Source organism: Pelodiscus sinensis, chromosome 3, assembly GCF_049634645.1.
Source record: "Pelodiscus sinensis isolate JC-2024 chromosome 3, ASM4963464v1, whole genome shotgun sequence".
In the NCBI taxonomy this organism is placed as follows: Eukaryota; Metazoa; Chordata; order Testudines; family Trionychidae; genus Pelodiscus; species Pelodiscus sinensis.
Genome location: NC_134713.1, coordinates 112,002,656 through 112,023,209, shown reverse-complemented (window position 1 = coordinate 112,023,209; position 20,554 = coordinate 112,002,656). Strand labels below are relative to the sequence as shown.

Sequence of the window (20,554 nt, the reverse complement as noted above, 5' to 3'; positions counted from 1 at the left end):
CACAACACTCATAGTAGGAAATTATGTAAGTAAACAGGAGTACACAATTGCACTTATTAAGATCCTGACACAAAAAATGGTCATCTATGATTTAGGGATGTTAACTAGTGATTAATTTACTAGTCGAGTACTAGATGGAATTTCCACTGACTACTCGACTAACTGATAGGCACTTCCATGTTCCACCTTTGAAATGTACAAGAACCCCAGGAGGCGCTCTTGTGCATTTCAAAGTTGGAATGCTGTGTGGAGCCGAGGGCCAACAGGGGACTCAGAGTCCAGTGCTGGCCCCAGGCTCCATGCTGCACTCCCTTTTTGAAATGCACAACCACCACCGCTGGGGACTCTTGTACATTTCAAAGCTGGCATGCAGCACAGAGCCTGTGGTCAACTGAGCAGTCCCCAGCTGATCCCAGGCCCCAAGCGGCGCTGCCATTTTGAAATACCACACAGAGCCCGGAAGTCAGGTGGGGAGCTGACCCTCGGCTCAGTGCGGAGCTGCTGCTTTGAAATGCCAGTGGGAACCAGGATCAGCTAGGGACTCTCCAGCTGACCCCGGGCTCCAACTCGCATTTCAAAGTGGCTTGGAGCCTGGGATCAGCTGGGGATTCCCCAGCTGACCCTAAGCTCCACACGGCATTGCTGCTTTGAAACGCTGCAGCAGTGTTTCAAGGGGGCAGCGCCGCACAGAGCCTGGGGTCGGGATCAGCTATGTGGTGCTGCCCTTTTGAAATGCTGCTGTGATGTTTCAAAGTGGCAGCGCCACATGGAGCCCAGGGTCGGGATCAGTTGTGCGGCGCTGCCTCTTTGAAGTATCCCCCCTTTCCTCCCTCTTGCTGCCTCTGATAGAGGCAGCAAGAGGGGGAGGGGGGAGCGACTAGTTGACTATCCTGTAGACTAGTCTTTAACATCCCTACTATTATTAGGATTTCAAGGAGCTACAATAATTCAAATAAATAACAATGTTTAGGAGTTCCAGTGATACTCAGACTGAGACTTGGAAAGCCACAAGTGGCTCTTTAATGTGTTTCCTGAGACTCTTTGCAGCACATGATATTAAAACATGGCATGATTTAACTATTAACCAACCAGGATGCTTTTACTATGTTATTATCACCTGTGGTTGATAAAATAAAAAATATCGGTCAGTTCTATTCCTGTGAGAATAATATATACAAACTTCCCCACCATACTGTTTCTATATGAATATATAACATTATATTACATAAAACAATGAAGTCACACTACCGGGGCTTTTCTGGGTAATGCTGATTATTAAATTGAACCACTGAGGTCTGAGTGTAAACCATGCTGTCTGTCCTCTGTAACTGAAGCAGAGATGCTGATTATATGCATCCTACAAAATCATAATGACAGTGTATTTATCCAGGTATAGTACAAATTCTACTTGCTCTCCATTACCATCATTGAATTCACTTCTCTATTATAAACAAGCACACACTTGCCACAGGCAAGTAAAGTGACAGAGAAATTTACACTTTTACTTTTGTGAATTTTCCTATTGGAAACAATGCAGCTCAAAAGGACCACAAACTTTCTATTCATTACTACAGAATGAACATAAGAAAGATAACAAATGGTCTGGTAGCACTTTATAGACTAACAAAACATGTAGATGGTATCACGAGCATTCGTGGGCACAGCCCGCTTCTTCAGATGACTGGAGTTTCAATAGGAAATAAGAAAGATATTTCACTAGTCAACTGTGCCTCAACATTATTTTTAAGCTTTTATCTTATTAATGTTTCCTCTTTTTCTTTCCAATTTACCTTCCCATTCTTCCTTCCCCAGAGGCCTTATTAATTGAACTACGACCCCCAAAATCAGTAACTAGCCTTTTCCAGGACTGAAATCTCAATGAAAAGGCATCATATTTTGCTACTAAACCTTGTTTATTTCAGTAAGATGACAACCTACTACAACCAAAAGAACCAAATACAGCTGCTATTTATTCCAGTTTATGTACAACAGCTAAGAACTTGGAACTCTTGTCTTATTCTATATTAATATATTTATGTTTGATTGTCTATATATACATTACAGAGGAGGAAAAGCTTGGTCTCCTACCAAAATATAACATGGCAATTGGAAAAGAACATGATGACAATTCATCTATACAAGTCATTTTCCAAAATGACTGTTTCTCAGAATATTCACCAACAGGGTCACTGTAGGTCACAAAATGCACTATTCATATCCTCATGAATACCTGCATACATTAGAGAAAGAAATATGCACGGCTTCTTTGTACTACGAAAATAAAGAAGCCAGAAAAAGCAAATCCAGGAATGCCCTGGTCTCTTACCATTTAAAAATTACAACAAACATGCAGGCTGTGTCTACATTGGCACCCTTTTCCGGAAAAGGGATGCTAATGAGACAAGTCGGAATTGCAAATGCCGCGGGAGATTTAAATATCCCCCACGGCATTTGCATGAACATGGCTGCCGCTTTTTTCCGACTCGGGGCTTTGCCGGAGAAAAGCGCCAGTCTAGACGGGATCTTTCGGAAAATAAAGCCTTTTCCGGAAGATCCCTTATTCCTGATTTTAAGAGGAATAAGGGATCTTCTGGAAAAGGCTTTATTTTCTGAAAGATCCCGTCTAGACTGGCGCTTTTCTCCGGCAAAGCCCCGAGCCGGAAAAAAGCAGCAGCCATGTTCATGCAAATGCCGTGGGGGATATTTAAATCCCCCGCGGCATTTGCAATTCTGACTTGTCTCATTAGCATCCCTTATCCGGAAAAGGGTGCCAATGTAGACACAGCTGCAGAGTACAGTACTATAACACTTCCATGATCCAACAAACTCAAGAACTATACACTATATAACTGCATAAATAACTCTTTAAAATATTGCTGAAGTTGCAAAGTCATTAAAATGCCTGCTAGCCACCGGGAGTATCTTCACTCAAACACAACTACGTTTAAATGGCAGAAATTTCCAGAGCCAAGCAGAAATGGAAATGAGCCAACAATTCATTAGTATTGCTTAGGGTTTAAAATATTTATAATATGCAGCTCTTTAGAACTATCTCTTGCAGAAATAGGATGGACCATAATGTATTCCTGAGCAGCGGGTTAGCTACTTTTCTTCCTTTCCCTCAGGAGGGACTTGAAAGGTCACAGATGAGCAGCAGAGGAGCTTGCACTAGGGACGAAGCAGTAAGGGCAGCAGCAGGCAGCCTGTGAACTAAGACAAGGAAGCTAATGTGTAGAGGCTGGCAGGAGTTTGGCAGCAGCATGATACTGGCAGAAGAATCAGAGAACAGGAGGCAGAAGGCTGAAATTGACTGCTACAGGATAGCATGGTAGACTCTCTTAAATGAAACTGCCAACAGCACAACTGAACACTGGTTAACAGGATCTACAGACCAATATTTAAACTCTCCTCCGAGGCAGGGTTGGACTAGAAGACACCCCAGGTATCACTATGATGGACCCCTCCCCATGCTTTATGAAATGGACTTATGGACACAAGTGCACATAACTCAAAAGTTCTTGGGACAAATTGCTTCCTGTAACCTATCTTCATTTCGTAATCTGCTGGATCTGTCTTATTTTTGTATGTGTATCATTCTCGTGTGTAAAATTAGACATATGGAGTATGCAGTGCTTTATGGTTTTTACGTGTAAATGAACACCGTCATTGGTGTTACCCTCCAAGTCTTGATGACCAACTGTTAATCTCTTCTGTCCTTCAAGTCTTAGCACTAGTTAGTCTGGGGAAGTCACATGTCCACCCCAACCATGGAAGTTGACTTCCCATGCAAAAAGAGAATCTTTAAAAACAATAGGAAAGAGGAATGTGGGTCTTTTGGCTGGCTGGTGTGGAACACCCTAGGGAAAGAACCAGACCCCCCAGAGAGAAGGAGACTTCCCTGGTTTGGAAGGTTTGGCCAGGAAATAAACATTTTTAGAGTGAGTTTGTAGTAAGTTTGTCCTGAAGTTTTAGTGTACAGGCAGTCCCCGAGTTACGCGGATCTGACTTATGTCGGATCCGCAGTTACAAATGGGGCTTTTCTCGCCCTGAAGGATGGGAGCGGCGGAAGGCCCAGATGCGCCGCGGTCCGCCACCCCATCCTCCGGGGCGAGAAAAGCTCTCTGGTCTGCAGGGAGACGGGAAGCTAAGCCTTGGAGCACGCCCACAACGGGACAACCCGGGCACGCTTGAGCTATCCCCCTGTGGGCGTGCTCCGCGGCTTTGCTCCCCGTCCCCCGACCAGCAGACCAGGGAGATGGGGAGCAAAGCCTCGGAGCACACCAGCAGTGGGACAGCTGTGGCGTGACTTGACTGTCCCGCTGCCCGCGTGCTCTGCGGCTTTGCTCCGCGTCTCCCAGGTCAGCAGACTAGGGAGACGGAGCAAAGCCGTGGAGGACTTGGACGGTCCTGCCACCCCCGTCTCCCTCGTCTGCTGGGGTGGGGGGTGCAGCTAGTGCCCCCCCCAGCAGACCAGGCTTTTCTTGCCTACCCCTGGGGTAGAGCAGCTGGGGGCTGCCAGGTTGGTCCCGCAGCGCCGCTCTGGACCAACCCGGCAGCACCCCAGCTGATCTGCCCCAGGCATCCTGATTCAGCCGCTGCTGGTCAGCCACGCTACTGGAGCAACCCAGCAGCACCCCAGCTGCTCTGCCCCAGGCGTCCCCAAGTAAGCCGCTGCTGAAACTGACCAGCGGCTGACTACAAGAAGCCCGAGGCAGAGTTGCTCTGCCCCAGGCTTCCTGGAATCAGCCGCTGATCAGTTTCAGCAGCAGCTGACTTGGGGACGCCTGGGTTTCTTAAGTTGAATCTGTATGCAAGTCAGAACTGGCGTCCAGATTCAGCTGCGGTTGAAACTGATCATTTCAGCAGCGGCTGACGCTAGTTCCGACTTACATACAGATTCAACTTAAGAACAAACCTACAGTCCCTATCTTGTACGTAACCCGGGGACTGCCTGTATTAGTACCAAACTGTTTTCTGTCATTTTGAGTTTGTAATCTACTTTGCTCTGTCTGTTCTCACCTATTACCACCTTAATCCTACCGCTTGTACTTAATAAAATCACTTTTATTTTCTATTAAGCCGAGTGTAAATAATTCCTGGGGGAGCAATCAGTGTGTACATTCCCCCTTTCATTGTTAAAGGAGACTTACCCAAATAATTTATTGGAGGCTTTGATCCCATTCAGGGAGTGGTATTCCAGGAAGCTGGGTGCAAAACTGCATTTTTCTTCGACCTGAAGAGATTCAGTATCTGCATTGCTTCTTGGCGAGAAATGGGGGGTGGGAAAGAAGGGATTCTCAGTTCTGTGGCTTGGTTGTGAGAGACCAGGGTGCTTGCCCAGCAGGACAGGGTGGCGAGAAGCCCCAGAAAGCAAAAAGGAGAGAGGCAGTGGCCTTGTCAACACTCCAGGAATCACCCCCAAGAGATCATCTGTGACCTTACTCTGTCACAATCATGTCTGAGGAAATCAGTTATGCTCCTATCCTTATAGCAGACTGTTTCCTTGGGACAGAGTTAGGAAAAAATGTATTTGTCTTTTATTTCAACTGAAGACAAAGCCATTGTACCTAAAATATTTTCAGTCTTTTCTTTGTCAGCCCTACTGAATAATCCCTTTTAACAATGCATTGGAGGGTTAGGGTTAGGGTTTTTCAGGAAGTTAGCAGATTCTAGATCTCAAAGGGTCAGTGACTAAGTGCTCATAAGTACTCCCTTCTGAGTCTATTCTATACCTGGTATACCATCAAGTGTATGGAAAGTTTTGGAGCACAGTATCTCCCAGAGCAACCTACTGGGATGGGACCAATTACAGAACATTTCCTTATTAACTGTTGGTCATGGTTAATTAAGCAAACTGTTTTGCAACATCTCATATTGTAGGTATTCTTGAATAAGGTTTTCTAAGGTTTTTGCTATGTAGTTTCTGAGGACCTTAAGTTCATGGATGAATTTATGCTCATAGGACCTGAGTAAGGCAAGGAAGCATTAGGTCATCCTGACAGGCTTCACTATCTGTACCTGCCAGGGCTTCTGACTGAGGGAGAGAGACCTACCATTCTGGGCATATGTTAGCTTCTCACTTTCCAAGTGCCAGAGTGAACTGCTGAGCCTTGTGCTGGAGGACTCACTGAGCGTGAACTTAAGTTTTTTTTTTTATTCAAGTGATTTGGAATTTGCCTCTTTAGACAGTAAAAGGAATGAAGATAATTCACTTAAATAAGTGGTGTTTAAATGAAAATGCAGGAATTGTGAGGAAAACAGAGATATGGTGTAAAAGATTTGTCTTCAGTTTAATTTGTCAGGAACTCCCCATTCATCAAGATGAGCAAATAAAAAGGAAGCTCATTAGTTACTAAAATGTAATGGATTTATAACATTATGGTTCTGTGCAGTTAGGCTCTGTTACTGAATGATATTGATAATAATGTTGTCTACTACCACTAGATACCTGTAAAACTCGGTTTCTCACATAGTATTATTAGCAAGATATGAGTTGAATAGCACGGTTTCCTCTATTCACAAACCATCTTGCCCCAAGAAAAAATTCCCAGTACTGCTGATGCAATTTATTTTTTGGGGTTTAGGAATTGCAACCAATCTATTAAACTGTCCAACATGTCACATTCTAAAAGAGCTGCTTCTATAAAACACTCTATTGAGCCTCTCAAACTGGCATGACTTCGAATGCAAATTATGAATAAAAAGCCTATTGTTCCTGTACAAGATCCACAAGTATGGAATCAATTACCTTTTGATGTAAGAACAATTGAAAGCTTTTCCCATTTTGAGAGAACTGAAAGACCTATCTATTATTAGAAGTGACTAATTTTTTTAGGTGGAAATTACTGTTGTGCTATTTAGGATAGATTGCTTGTTTGTGCTTCCTAAAAATGTGGCTTAGCTTAAAAATTGGCTATGGCTCAAAGATTCTACCTCATGAATACACAAATCAATGAACATGATAGAAGTTATATCTGCAGAATTTAGCTAACTTGATATTTTAGATATATTCAGGTGACAATGCTCAGGGATCAAATCTTGTCACTTTAGCCTTTTACTTATTCTTCAGCAAAAATTATAAAATTCTGTCAATTAATAAACTGAAGCTTTTCCACAAATCCATCCCAACCGGTGTGTGTGGTGTGGTTGGTTTTTTGTTTTTAATAGGCAAAACTGTCATTTTTGTGTACTTCTGGGCAAAAATCTAGGCTTGTGCACAAAAGTAAGTTATCTATGGCAAAATAGAAAAAAGGCTTTTCTTCTACAGAACCAATGAAAGAATGATTTTTGCACTGGCTTTGTGAGTGATGCAAATTGTTTTATGTATCTATATATCAGTCATCTACACATGCAAATGGGGAATTGGAAAGGCTTCATACAGAAATGTAAGTAGGAAGTTATGGCAGCTTCCTAATCATTTCTGTCTTATCTGTTCTTAATTGGGAGCAGAAGTCCTATTTCACTTGTAGTTGAGAGGTTGTGAAAATGGCAAGAATCTGATGGTAAATACTAAAATAGCACAGCGATGATGATGGAATGTCTACACCAGCCTGGCACTTCAGATAAAAGGGGTGAAAACAACGGTGCATATGGAAGTGTTGCACTGCAACTCTCCTGTAAGATGCTGCATATGCAAATTTCAAAGTCCTGAGCTCACACTAATGTAGTCCTGGGATGTTAAAACTGTTAATTGTTTTAACTTAGGGACTGCTGCCTCTCCCCAAATGGCTGTGAGGATCTGCTGCCAGTCCTCTGCAGCTGGGGTTGCTCTGGCCCAATTTGGCTGTCCGCTGCTGGAGTTCACTGGCAATGTCAGTTAACCAGTTAACATATCACTAAGCCTCATGCTTACAAGTTAATTGTTTAACATACCTAATGCAATCCTCTTCAAAGAGAACTATATTAGTGCAAACTCAGGACCATTACATTCACACACACTGCCCACAAAAGTGAATTACAGCACAGCTCTTCAGTGCACTTTGCTATTTGTACCCTCTTAGTCCAAACTACAGGTCAGGGTAGAAATGTCTTGAGCTACATATATAAAGATAGTGGGTGGGTGGGGAAAGGAAATCTAACAAACAATTAGTTACCTGAATGTTATATAAGACAGTAAAATCTGTCTTAAAGGACAGACAAAATCAACATAAGAAATATTGTTCTGTTTGGTGCCTGTTAATATTTCAGTTATGTATTTTATAGTTAATTGGCTTTTTCTATCCCACCAAAAGTCAACAAATATCAAATATTTTCCTCTCATGAGAGTGTATGTGTTATTTACCAAATGCATCTCTTGAACGTGTGTGTGATTTCAATAAATGTTAAATGGACATTACATACGTTTACTTAGAAAATAATATACCACCCAAAAGATGAAAAATGGTAAAAAATGAGCTCTTTTCTTTCCTAGATTCAACACTGAGGCTATGTCTACACTGAGAACTTTTGTGGCAGAAAATATGCTGAGGGACTCCTTAGCATAAGTCACGATATCATTAGCATATTTTCTGTCATTTCTTTTTGTGCGAGGGGTTTTTGCACATAAAGAAGCAGTGGAGCTGCTTCCATTTTGCACAAAAACCCCATTTTGTGCAAGATCCTTATGCCTCTCCCAGACAGGCATAAGGATCTTGCGCAAAACAGAGTTTTTGTGCAAAAAGGAAACATCCACACTGCTTCTTTTTGTGTAAAAACGCTTGGGTAAAAAGAAACGACAGAAAATATGCTCATGATGTTGCGACTTATGTTCATGAGTCCCTCATTAGCATATTTTCTGCTGTAAAAACTCGTAGTATAGACAAAGCCTAAATGAGAAATGATGCAGAAATGCAAGACCAAGTGGTGAAACCTCTCCTAAGAATATCCCAATTCCATAATCCAAGAACTGTAAAAAGAAAAAAAACCACACACACCCAAAAACCCAGATACACCTTCCTTAATATGAATGTAACAAAATCTACAGTGTATTTTAATGAAAGGATATCTTGCTGGACTGTCTTTGAGGGCATTTAAGAATCCTGCTTGCTGTGATCCTGTGGAAACAAAAACCAAATTTTAAAAATGAGTAAGAATTTTCAGTATAGGCTGCTTTCATCATAGATCACATCCATAGCTCAAAAACTGTGGAGCCTGAAGACCAATTGCATGATTATATTTTGAAAGTACTATAGCATACAAATTACTAAGGTGAATTTGAGATTTTGCTGAAGTTATTCAACAAAAAAGTGGCAGAATTATAAATATATCTAACATCTGCAGGTTATTTCTCAATAATACCAGATTGATATCTGCATAATTTCTTATGAATAAATTTCTAATTATCCTTTTGTTCTTTTTCCATCCTAATATGGAAAAGAAAAGATTTTAAGTTATATTTTCTTGAGACTTTTTAAAAGTTACTTTTGGACTTGAAAATCCTATACAATATACACCTTGCTATGACCCAAATTTCAGTTGCCCCTAGTTTACACTGTGTGCAACCAGGCAAGAACGTGCAAAGGAGGCAAGTACAGCTTTCTGGTCCTTGGGCTAGTTCAATGCCACCTCCTGCCCTTTATCTACATTAGGGCAACTTGAGAAGAGCTCCAATGTATGCTGATTGGCTATGGCCACCAGGGAAACATCTACTAATTGGGAAGAGCCTGAGAACAGCATGTTCTACACTCACTCCCTACACCAAAAATTAAATTCCTGAAAGGTGCTGAAAGCGATAGCTATGCCAGCTCCATGATCATTAGGGATTCCCACACCGGGCACATCTGTCTTCTTTCCAGGTCCTATGCATTGAAATGATACCAAGGCAATAAAGAAAACTGAAGAGAGTGGCCCTTAATATGACACAAATTATAAATAAGTTTGCATTCTTCTGTATCATTTAGCCATCATTCATTTAATACTTTTTTTAAAATTTCCCTTTTAAGAAAACCCTCCCTCTTTACCCAAAGAAGATCTGATGGGGAAAAAAATAATCTTGATCATTTTTTTAAGAGACACCATTTCCATTGGCCACACCAGTGGTTTACAGTGGTCACTATTAAAAGAAGAAAAAATTACTTGCCTTATATTTTTCATTCTTGATTATTTTTGCAGGATTCTCACACTTTGGTGTTAGATTCCTGGCACAAGACTGGTATAATTGCCCAACTTCTCCAAGGCTTTGGGCCCTTAAGGATACCAGTAGCAGGTAGGTGTGTAACACTCCTTGTTGGTGGTCACATCCCTGTAGTGACTTCCTCCCAGAAACTGAAGGTTTCTCAAACCAAAAAAGTCAATCTCAAAAACAAAATACCTGAAAAATGAGTGCCTAAAAATGAATGACTATAAAGATAAAGTCCATATTGTAAAGGGTTTCCTGTCTGAAACTGAAAGAAGGTAGGTGGTTGAGCAAGAATCCTGCAAGAGGATGTCTTTGGAGGAGAAGAATTGCTAAGGAAGTAATTTTCTGTTCTCCAAAGATACTCATTATATAGAATTCTCACTCCAGGAGAGAAAACAGCGCACAGATGTTTATTTAAAAAGGCATCATCAAACAACTACAGCAGGCAGAAAGAACCAAGCCAAAGTTGCTAATGTATATTCTTTTTAAAGTATAAAGGTAAGACAGCTCTCCTTCAAAAAAGTGCACCTATGACAGCCTAAAGGATTATTAACAATAATAATAATTATTATTTTAAAAAAGAGAAAACTAACTTCACACCTTTGGCCAACTCAAGGGATATGCCCACAAAGTCACAACACTTTAGGTGCTAGAAATTTGGACTTCAAGGGAGGTTCTGAAGCATTGAGGGACTGAGGCAAGATTTCTCCAATGCTTTGTATATATATATATATATATGGAATAAGGACCATCTGACTATTTTGCATAAGCCTATAATGAAATTTTTCATGAGGTAGGCAGTGAAGGCTGAGGAAAATATTGTCAAGATAAATTAGCTCACGAAGGTAGAACTCCATAACTAACTTGCAAAAGCATCTCAGATGAGTCCAGAGCTCCTTATTCTTTTAAAATTGGCAAAGACTGATCAATCTAAAGAGCCTGAAGATAGCTCACTATAAGATAAAGTCAGTAACACTAGGAAAACCACCTTCCATATTAGAAACCTTGAACTAACAGATATGGAGTGGCTCAAAAAGAGCATTCCTGGAGCACATTAATATTCCATGACATCAGCAGCTTTTTAAATACCAGTTTCAAAAGCATCAGTCCACTGAGAACCACACAACAAATGGATAGACACATCTTTGACTAGCTCCTGACGGGTTGCTGCTAAATGAACCAAATGGGGTTATTCTTTAAATTAGATTAACACAGGAGAAGAAGATAAACAGTTTTTGAAAATCTTTATAAACCTTCAATATTAAGTCATTCTCTTAGCTTCCAAGATGGTAAGAAAACAAACCATTGGATCAAAACACTAATTCTACTGTGCTTTGTGCTCATCACACACAGAGCTTTCAGACTGGGATACAGAGAAGTATTATGGTTCTGAGTGATCTGTCGTGGCTAGGACTCTGAACTTGCTGAGAGAAGTTTGGCCATCCTTCTCAGTGCCTTCAGTAAAAGATGAGTGATTTCTCATTGGGGTGAATGGTGAAGGGAATCATGTTGACTATCCCATTGTGATAAAAGATTTGATTCACTACTTCCTGATCCAAGAGACCACTCATGAGGCTCTCACATATCTACTATGGAATATTTTTGGGTATCAGAGCGCTCTCTCTCTCATTGGAATGTCTTTCTGACACAAGAGACACAAACTTCTGCTGACTTGTTTATGTAAAACATGGTAGCCTGATTTTCCATTTGAATCAGTATAATCACAAGAGATATCAAAGAAATAGCCGTGTTTATCTTATCTTGGTAAAACAAAACCAACAGTCGCGTAGCACTTTAGAGACTAACAAGATGGCTTATTAGGTGATGAGCTTTCATGGGGCAGACCTGATCTGAAGAAGTGGGTCTACCCCACAAAAGCTTACAGCTAATAAATCATCTTGTTAGTCTTTAAAGTGCTATATGACTGTTGCTTTTTTTTTGTTTTACCAAGGGATATCAAGTCTCTTAAGCTCTTCATTGAGTTCAGAACCTTCCATGTGCAGTTGTTGCTCTTGGAGAGTTCAAGTTCCTAGATAGTGGCCTTGTCATTAGATGAAAACATCTGAGGTCACCGCTATCTGACTAGGATGATTTTTTATTCAGATTCCATTTTCTAGTTGAAGACTGTTTCTGGAGTATCAGGGAGGCCTAGAGGTTTGTAGTCCTCTGGGCCAGATGTAACATTCTTTCACTAGGCTCTCAGGGTATACTAGAAATAGTCTTTTGTGTAGACAGATCATGGGTTTTACGGCTACAGTTGTGGCCAGGAAAGTCAACAACTGTAGCATGGCAAAAGTGTCACCCACTATTCCTTGCATATCCTTTCTGCCAAACTGGCATTGTCCTGGATCCTACCACAGGGATAAGGCAGTGGAGAAACAGCCTGAAAAAAACAGAGGAAAGTATCTTTGAAGTTGCATGAATTCCAAAACACTGTAGAAAATCTAAAATTGCAAGGAAATGAACAGAAGCTTAGAAACACCAAAATTCAGAGATGCTTAAGTGAAGCACTCAGTGCCAAATACAAAGACAAGGATTAGGGAACTGAGATTCCTGGAGACTTCTCCTCTATCAACATTCATTGGCAAGCAGCAGCTAAACAACTGCAGGATTAAAAGAAGACAAAGATGATGATGAAAAAAAAATGGCTCTCGGAGGTAAGAAATACAGAAAAAATACCTGAAGCAGGACAGGCACTAAGGGAGCTGAAGAGTTGCAGCTGCAGTTAGATACAATTTTGGCAGAAAGCTCCTTCAAAGACTGCTGTCAGGAAAGGACTAGATACATCCAAAAGCTAAGGTTAAAGCAGTGGTGTAGCAATCAATCTTCAGTGCGGAGGTTGCTCAAATGCTTACCTGCTACCACTGCCTTTGGGGACCAAAAAAACTTTTGGTGTCTCATACTAGGGTGATGAAACTCCAGAGCAAGAATCCTGCACAGATGGTTCTTAATAAATGTCAGCATCTAATGTTTACTGAACAATATCTGCAACATCCAGAACGTGTTATGTGCTGTTCAAGCATATAGTGTGAAAATATCTGCCCCAATCTTAATCTATTTACCATGACTGTGGTAAATATTTTTTTTTCCCAATGGTGACCACTGTAAAGTAATAGTAAACTGGTAAATTCACCTGCTGTGTTGAAATCAAATACATGAGTTATCTCAGGGATTTCATGTTCTTTACAAAAAACACCCCAGTCTTTAGGAAGGAAAGGGAAATCAATTCATAACTGCAAAGGGTTTATACTCTCAGATAAGTCAGGTTTTAAAATACATTTAAAAAGGCAAACCAGAATAAGGGCATGGATAAAAACATTCCTCCTCATAACATGCTTTCCCTAAACATGCAAAATAAATGCCTCACAGGTTTAAATAATAAACAATAAAAATAATTCCAATAATTAATGTTTCCTTATTTAGGACTATGAATGCTTTTCTAATTATAATATTCCAAGTATTATTAATATAGAACTGATGCGCCTAGCAGAAAGGACACACTATAAAAGTAAGTGCTCCATATTTCAAACTGATCTTGGTTTTAGTCTATGCTATACATTTGAAAGGATCTTAAATACTGTACATTTTTAGGTATCTTGTGAAAAGTCTTTGATTCTTCCTCTAAAGTGCACATGCTGAGGCAGGTTTTGTTTTTGAAAGGAAAGCAGCTTCATTTTTGTAGGATTCAAATAATTAAAAAAATTATATGTAGGCAGGTTTTTCTGTAGAACCATGTCTGTGAGCAATGCCATTAAGAGGCTAGCTGTAAAATGTGTTACACCAAAAGCTGGAATGAACTATGTATAATGTTTGAACTAATACGCAGCATAAAGCAACCTTACCAAAAAGGCCCAATTTTGAAAGTGGCCTTAAAAAGAAAAAAAGGCAGTTCAAGGGAGGCTATCCTTCTCTCCCACAGATGATACCAGTAGTTTTTGAAAATGTACTGGAGTTTGAAACACTTTTTCAATTATAGGAAGCTGAGATATATATTGGGATTATTAGGATTTATCAGCAATAGAAACTCCCTCCCCACCCAAAATACCTCTAAACACAATCCAGCATATATATAAAAACCAGTATCAAACTCATGATTATAACACTCACACTATCTTATCACATACACCCTATAATGTGCAGGGATGTTTTAAGAATGTCTATCCATTCAAGAATCTCTATGCATGTCTATGTCTAGGCAAACTATCTGGAAAAAAAATGCAGAATAGAGGGAGATGTAAAACTAGAGAGGAAATCAACAGAGGTTGTAAAACAGTTAAAACATATTCCCTAATTACACTTTTTGAATGGATGGCAGGTCCTTACTGTGGAAGAGCACGCTTAAAAAATCCTCTTTGTCCAAATGGAATTAGCTGCAGTATAATATTGTGGGCACAAAGCATATGGCCTAGTCCTCAAGGGAACTGCCCACTAGATGACAAAGCTGAAAGAAAATTAAAAGTTGCTTTATAAGCTCTGCTACAGGAAGCCTAGCATAGGAATTCAGATTGCCATATCATGGCATATCACTGGAGGCTCTGAAATTTCAGAGAAATGATAGAAAAACAAACCCCAAACCCTAGATGATCAAAAGATTAAATTAAAAATAAAAACTCAAGCAAATGGCTACATACATAATCTGATTTCGCCAGCATACTTACGAAGGATGATGTGGGTGATAACGAATGCAAATATAAAGACTGTCAGAAAGGACAGAGATAAAATAAACATATAAAAAAATCTGTAGTTTCTTTTCCCCACACAGTTGCCTACCCAGGGACAATGGTGATCAAACCGTTCTGAAATGAGAGGTAGAAAAAAATGGAATATAATTAATAAAGTGCTACTTTAGACAAGAAAAGTCCTCTAAATAGTGTAAAACAAATTGTGATTTAATTGGTATATGCAAACTAGTCAGAGAATTTTTTTAGAAAATAAACATATTTTAATGCAATGTTACAACTATTTAAGGAATTAATGCATGACAGAGGTGCTTTTCTGTTAAAGTTCATGAACGTATGCTTAATACAACTAGAGAAATAAGCATACACATTATCACTATCACATATACAGTACAAGTTTAATTACTTGGATTTGATTTGGTCTTCAATGTAGTCTCTCTTCTACTAAAAGCTGTAAACTCTACCTACTACTGTAATTTTGTGCTATAATTTTAGATTATACGTTTGAGATTTCCCTGTGACCATTACCACCCATCAATTACAGTGCATAAAATATTTTATCTTCTGTTATTCAGTTAATAGTATCTTCCACCTTGCTGTTAGAACCAACACTTCTACATGAAATCCCTCCTATGACAAAAGAATGATACTGATTGATGGAAAAGGGTTACACTTAAGACTTCGTTTTTCTTTCTTTTTTCTTTTGTCTTAGTTATTTTACCTATTGTGTTCTATGACATGATCCACTTCTCTGGCGGGCTGTCCTTGTTTGGTAAAGGTGGTTCTGTATGTGTCTATCCCGGAATTTCTCCTTGGAGCAAATTCTATGATATCTGAACACTTGGCTCTGGATTACTCATTTCTTGTTATATTTGGGGTAGTTACTGGATCACTGAAGATAGGCATGATTATATGTGGGTTTCTTGGATATAGTTGTCTGTAGGGTTCCATTGCTGAAGCTGATTGGGATTCCCAGGAATTTGACGCTAGTGTGGGAGCTTTCCAGAAAGAGTTTAATGAATAGTGCAGTCATGATGGTAGAAATCTACTAGCGTTTGGTTCCCTGCCTCCCCTTTCCTTTCTCCCCTATGACTGGAGGCATATTAATAGGCTACTTCATCTTGAATGGTACCTTGAATATGCATTCATTCTTTAGAATAATGTTCCACCTTCCATTTATTTAGCTGTGACATTCTGAGTATGTTTCTCAGATCTGAAGGAGATCTCTGTGTAAGTTGGAAGTTTGTCTATCTTTACAATAGAAGTTGGTTCAATTAAAAAAATTGCCTCTCCCACATGGTGTCTCTAAAATTTTTAAATTGTAATGGAATCCAAGATTAGAAAATAACATACATGCTTTTATGCCTTCTCCCTCTCTCAGTCTAACTCCTATCCAGACCTGTTTGGTTTTCCCTAACTTTTCTGTCTCTGTTGACACATGCTAACCAACTATTTGTAGTTATACAGGAAAGGCTTGCAATAAATCTGAAACTTCAACGTCTATGCCAAAAAAAAAAAAAAAAAACCCAATCAAACAAACCAAAAAAAGAACATCTGTCCAAACACACTAGTTTGTTCTTATTGTGTTTTTATGTTTAAGACTTACATATCAGAATTTCCTTGAAGAATGTATTAGGATTTTCTTGATTTAGAAAGTTCAACAGCATGCACAACAGACATCTGAGTTTACTAGATTATTAGCTTTTTCAAGGTTTTGTGTGACAGTTGTTTGGACCATATATTTCTGCTATAAATCTATTTCAAATTCCTGAGTGGCTATTTAGGGTAAAGTTACTGAACCTTCTTGGGAATGAGGAAAATTCAGAACCAGCATCTTCAATCTTATCAAGCTACCGATAAATATTTCAGGTGTTTAAAATGTTGGGTGCTGTAAGCTTCTTTGCTGTCGTGGAATACACATTGAGCTCTTAAAATGATTAGAAGAGAGGATTACTCACCTCGTGCAGTAAGGGAGGTTTTTTGACAGTGGTGCTCCCTAAGGCTGTGTCTAGACTACATGGATCTGTCGGCAGAGGCATGTAGATTAGACACATAGGCAAAGGCAAATGAAGCCGCGATTTAAATGATCGCGGCTTCATTTACATTTACATGGCTGCCGCGCTGAGCCGACAAACAGCTGATCAGCTGTTTGTCCGCTCAGCGCGCTAGTCTGGACGCTCCCCTGCCGACATCAAAGCCCTTTGTCGGCAGCCCCGTTATTCCTCGTGGGATGAGGTTTACCGGGGCTGCCGATCAGCTGTTTGTCAGCTCAGCGCGGCAGCCATGTAAATTTAAATGAAGCCGCGATCATTTAAATCGCGACTTCATTTGACTTTGCCAAACAAACAAATCTACATGGCTCCATTGACGGAGCCATGTAGTTTAGACGTACCCTAAGTGTCTAGAGCACCACTGCATCTCTAGTCAGAGAATTTAGGTAGCAGTGCCCTCGGTAGGCTGCGCACAGGGGGCACCCAGCATGCACCGGTGCAGCTACTCCACATGCACAGCCAACTTCAGTTCTGTCTAGATGGTTCCAAAGCAGAGGAGAAGAAGGGGAGGTGCAGCAGCACCTACAGGGACAACGATTTAGAAGAACCTTCCTTACTGCACAAGGTAAGTAACCCTCTCTTCTTCGAAAAGTGTCCTGGTGGGTGCTCCACCTTAGGTGACGATGAAGCAGTACTCATGCTTGGAGGATTGAGCTTCAGCTGATCATTAGTATGCATGGTAGCTAATATTGTCTGGCCAAAGTGAGTGTCATGAGACAGATAAGATTCAAGAGCCCAGTGTTTTGTAAAGGCATGAGCAAAAGACTGTGGAAGATCTGCAAATGTTCATGAGAGGTATGTTATTCAGGTAAGCTGTAGACATCGCCATTGCTCTTGTGGAATGAGCACGTAGCTGTAGCGGAGGGTCCCATCCAAAGGTACAGTAAGCCAATCTAATACAGGCCATGATCCATATGGGCAGCCTCTGTTTGGAGATTGGTATGCCCATGGATCTTTCTGTAGTCGACACAAATAACCTGTGGAGATTATAATATGGAGATCTGCATATCTGTCTTGTTCTGTCCAAATAAAATGCGACTGCTCCAGGGATGTTAAGAGTGTGCCACATAGCCTCTCTGCTACCTGCATGGAGTTTTATGAAGACAACAGGTAAGTAAATAGGTTAATTACAATGAAAAGTATTTGGGACTTTTGGGAGGAATTTCAGGTGTGGGCATAGAATAACATTGTGCTTGTGGAATATTGTGAAAGGTGGATTTGCCACGAGAGCGTCACATTCTCCTACTCTTCTGGCAGAAGTGAAGGTGACTAAAATAACCAGCTTCATGGATAGGTGTAGCATCGAACAGGTGGTGAGAAGTTTAAAAGGCTTGCGGGTGAGTGCCCTAAGTACTACATTGAGATCCCAAGTGTCGTTGGGTTCTTTGTTGGTGGGTAAGTATTTTGGATTCCCTTTTGAAAACGTTTAGTGATAGGGTGAGTAAAAAGAGACTTATCTATTGAGAGGTGAAATGCAGTTACCACAGCCAAGTGAACCTTTAATGAGTTAAATGAGAGCTCTGAGGTTTTGAGAGATAACAAGTACTTTAGGTCTAAAGGTAGGGAGGCAGTCACAGGAGCCATTTGCTTCTGTTGGTACCACATAGAGAATCTTCACCACTTATAAATGTGACTTTTTCCTAGTTATTCTGTGTCTGTTGAGAAGAATCTCTTGTACCGGTCCAGGACATGTTGCCTCTACTGAGATGAGCCAGTCAGAAACCATACCTGCAGATGGAGAGTATGGACTTGTGGATGGTGTATGTGACCTCAGTTCTGAGTCAGGAGATGAGGGAGCATGGGGAAATGCCCTGGCTTCTTTGTAGACATATGCATCAGGTAAGGCATGTCTGTCTGGGGTAACAGTGAATGATTAATATTACTGTGGACCTGTCCTGCTTTATCTTGTTGATTACTCGATGGAGAAGTGGGATTGGGGGGAGCGCGTATGATAGTGGTGCGCTTCATGTTATTGTGAACGCATCCCCTAGAAAGCATGCATGACAATGCCCAAACGAGAACAGTACTGTGAACACTTCTTGTTGGCACTGGTTGCAAACAAGTCCACAACAGGGAATCCCCACTGACTGAACACTTGTAATAGGAGATTGGTATTGCTCTCCTATTCATGATTTGAACTGAAGTTCCTGCTGAGGGTGTCTGCCGTGGTATTATCCTTGTCCTGCAAATAGGTGGCTCAAAGATGTATGTGGTATGGGTTACACCATCTGCATAGCTGGACTGCTTCCATACAGAAGTGTTATGATCTGGCTCTGCCTTGGAAGTTTATGTAGTAAATGGCTGTCTGATTGTCTGCAGAAACTTGTACTGTTTTATTGCAGATTAGATATAAAAAGTGTTGGCAAGCATTGTTTACTGCCCTGAACTCTAATACGTTTATGTGTAACTTGAATTCCTTTGGGGATCATCGACCTTGCACCTTGAGTTTGCCGGTGTGTGCATCTCAACCCAGGAGAGATGCGTCTGAGGTGACAGTTATGGATGGTGGTTGTGGGTGGAAAAGTACTCTCTTGTACACATTGCCTGGATTTGTCCACCAAGCTAAGGACTATTTCACTTTGATAGGAATTGATGCTGTGGAAATCTGGCTTGTAAATAGCCCTTAGCCACAGCTGCATGAGTCTCATGTGTAATCTGGCATATTATACCACAAAGGTAGCTGTGACCGTGTGACCCAACAGTTGAAGTGACCTGGGGACTACTCTGAGCGATTTCTACCAGTTCTGTGATTGTCTGGAAACATTGTTGTGGAATACAGTCTATTACATTACCACTGTGCAGTCCAGGTGGGCTCCTATGAACTCTAATTTTTGTGTTGGTTTTGGTTTGCATTTTTGTAGGTTTATTTGCAAATGTAGGCTCTGAAACGTTGACATAGTCAACATGACTGCGTCTTCTGCCTCCTGATATGTTTGTGCTTTTAAAAGGCAGTTGTCGAGGCATGGAAATATAGTGACTCCTCACCTATGAAGGTATGCTACCATGAAAGCTAGCAGATTGGAAAAAGACCCTCTGGAGCTGTGGACAGAAGGAGAGCATGTTATATTGAAAATGTCCATTGTTGACTGTGAATTAAAGGTGTTTTCTGTGTGCTGTCTGAATTGACACATGGAAGTACAGGCTGCCCCCGACTTGTGACGCGATCGGCTTTGAGGATAGCGTCGCAAGTCGGGAGCATCTTAACTCCAGCTTGCATTTATGACAGGCATCGTACACCATCATAAATATGGGGCTGAGGACGTAAATTGGGGGATTTCGGCCCCTTCCACACTTACGGAAAAGGTTGTAAGTGAGGGGAGGTTGTAAATTGGGCCATCGTAAAGCCGGGGCCTCTGGTACACATCTTGACGATCGATACCCAATCTCCTTTCTCTAAGGCAGGGATTACTGTTGATAGGGCAACCATCTTGAACCCTTGCAGATGATGTTGTATAAACAAGCCTCTGCCTGAGCTTACTTGATTTTACTCATGCATTTTCTGAAACGACACTAACTGTAAGGTCTAAGGTTTTAAACTGCAACTCATTGTAATCTTTGTCAAACCTTGCAACTTGCTGTAATCTTTGTCAACCTTTGTAACTCTCAAACTTACTGTAAGTTGCAACTTAGTAAACTTTGTAACTCTCAGCCACTTTGCTTGTAACTTGCTCTAAACTGCATTCTCCCCTGAGTGAATGGAGAGAGTGAGTGTGTGTGTTTTTGAAGCT

At 40.7% G+C, this 20,554-nt stretch overlaps 1 protein-coding gene across 4 annotated transcripts in view; it reads right to left on the bottom strand.

The window, feature by feature from the left end:
- Positions 1 to 20,554, bottom strand: part of ZDHHC14 (zDHHC palmitoyltransferase 14) — a 145,648-nt gene that overhangs the window by 15,820 nt on the left and 109,274 nt on the right. For all 4 annotated transcript variants that reach the window (XM_006114986.4, XM_006114988.4, XM_006114987.4 and 1 more), the window contains exons 4-5: positions 14,755 to 14,892; positions 8,984 to 9,032 (exon numbers count right to left, since the gene is read on the bottom strand). In XM_006114986.4, coding sequence (XP_006115048.1) covers positions 8,984 to 9,032; positions 14,755 to 14,892 — 187 coding nt within the window. The remainder of the gene's footprint in view (positions 1 to 8,983; positions 9,033 to 14,754; positions 14,893 to 20,554) is intronic.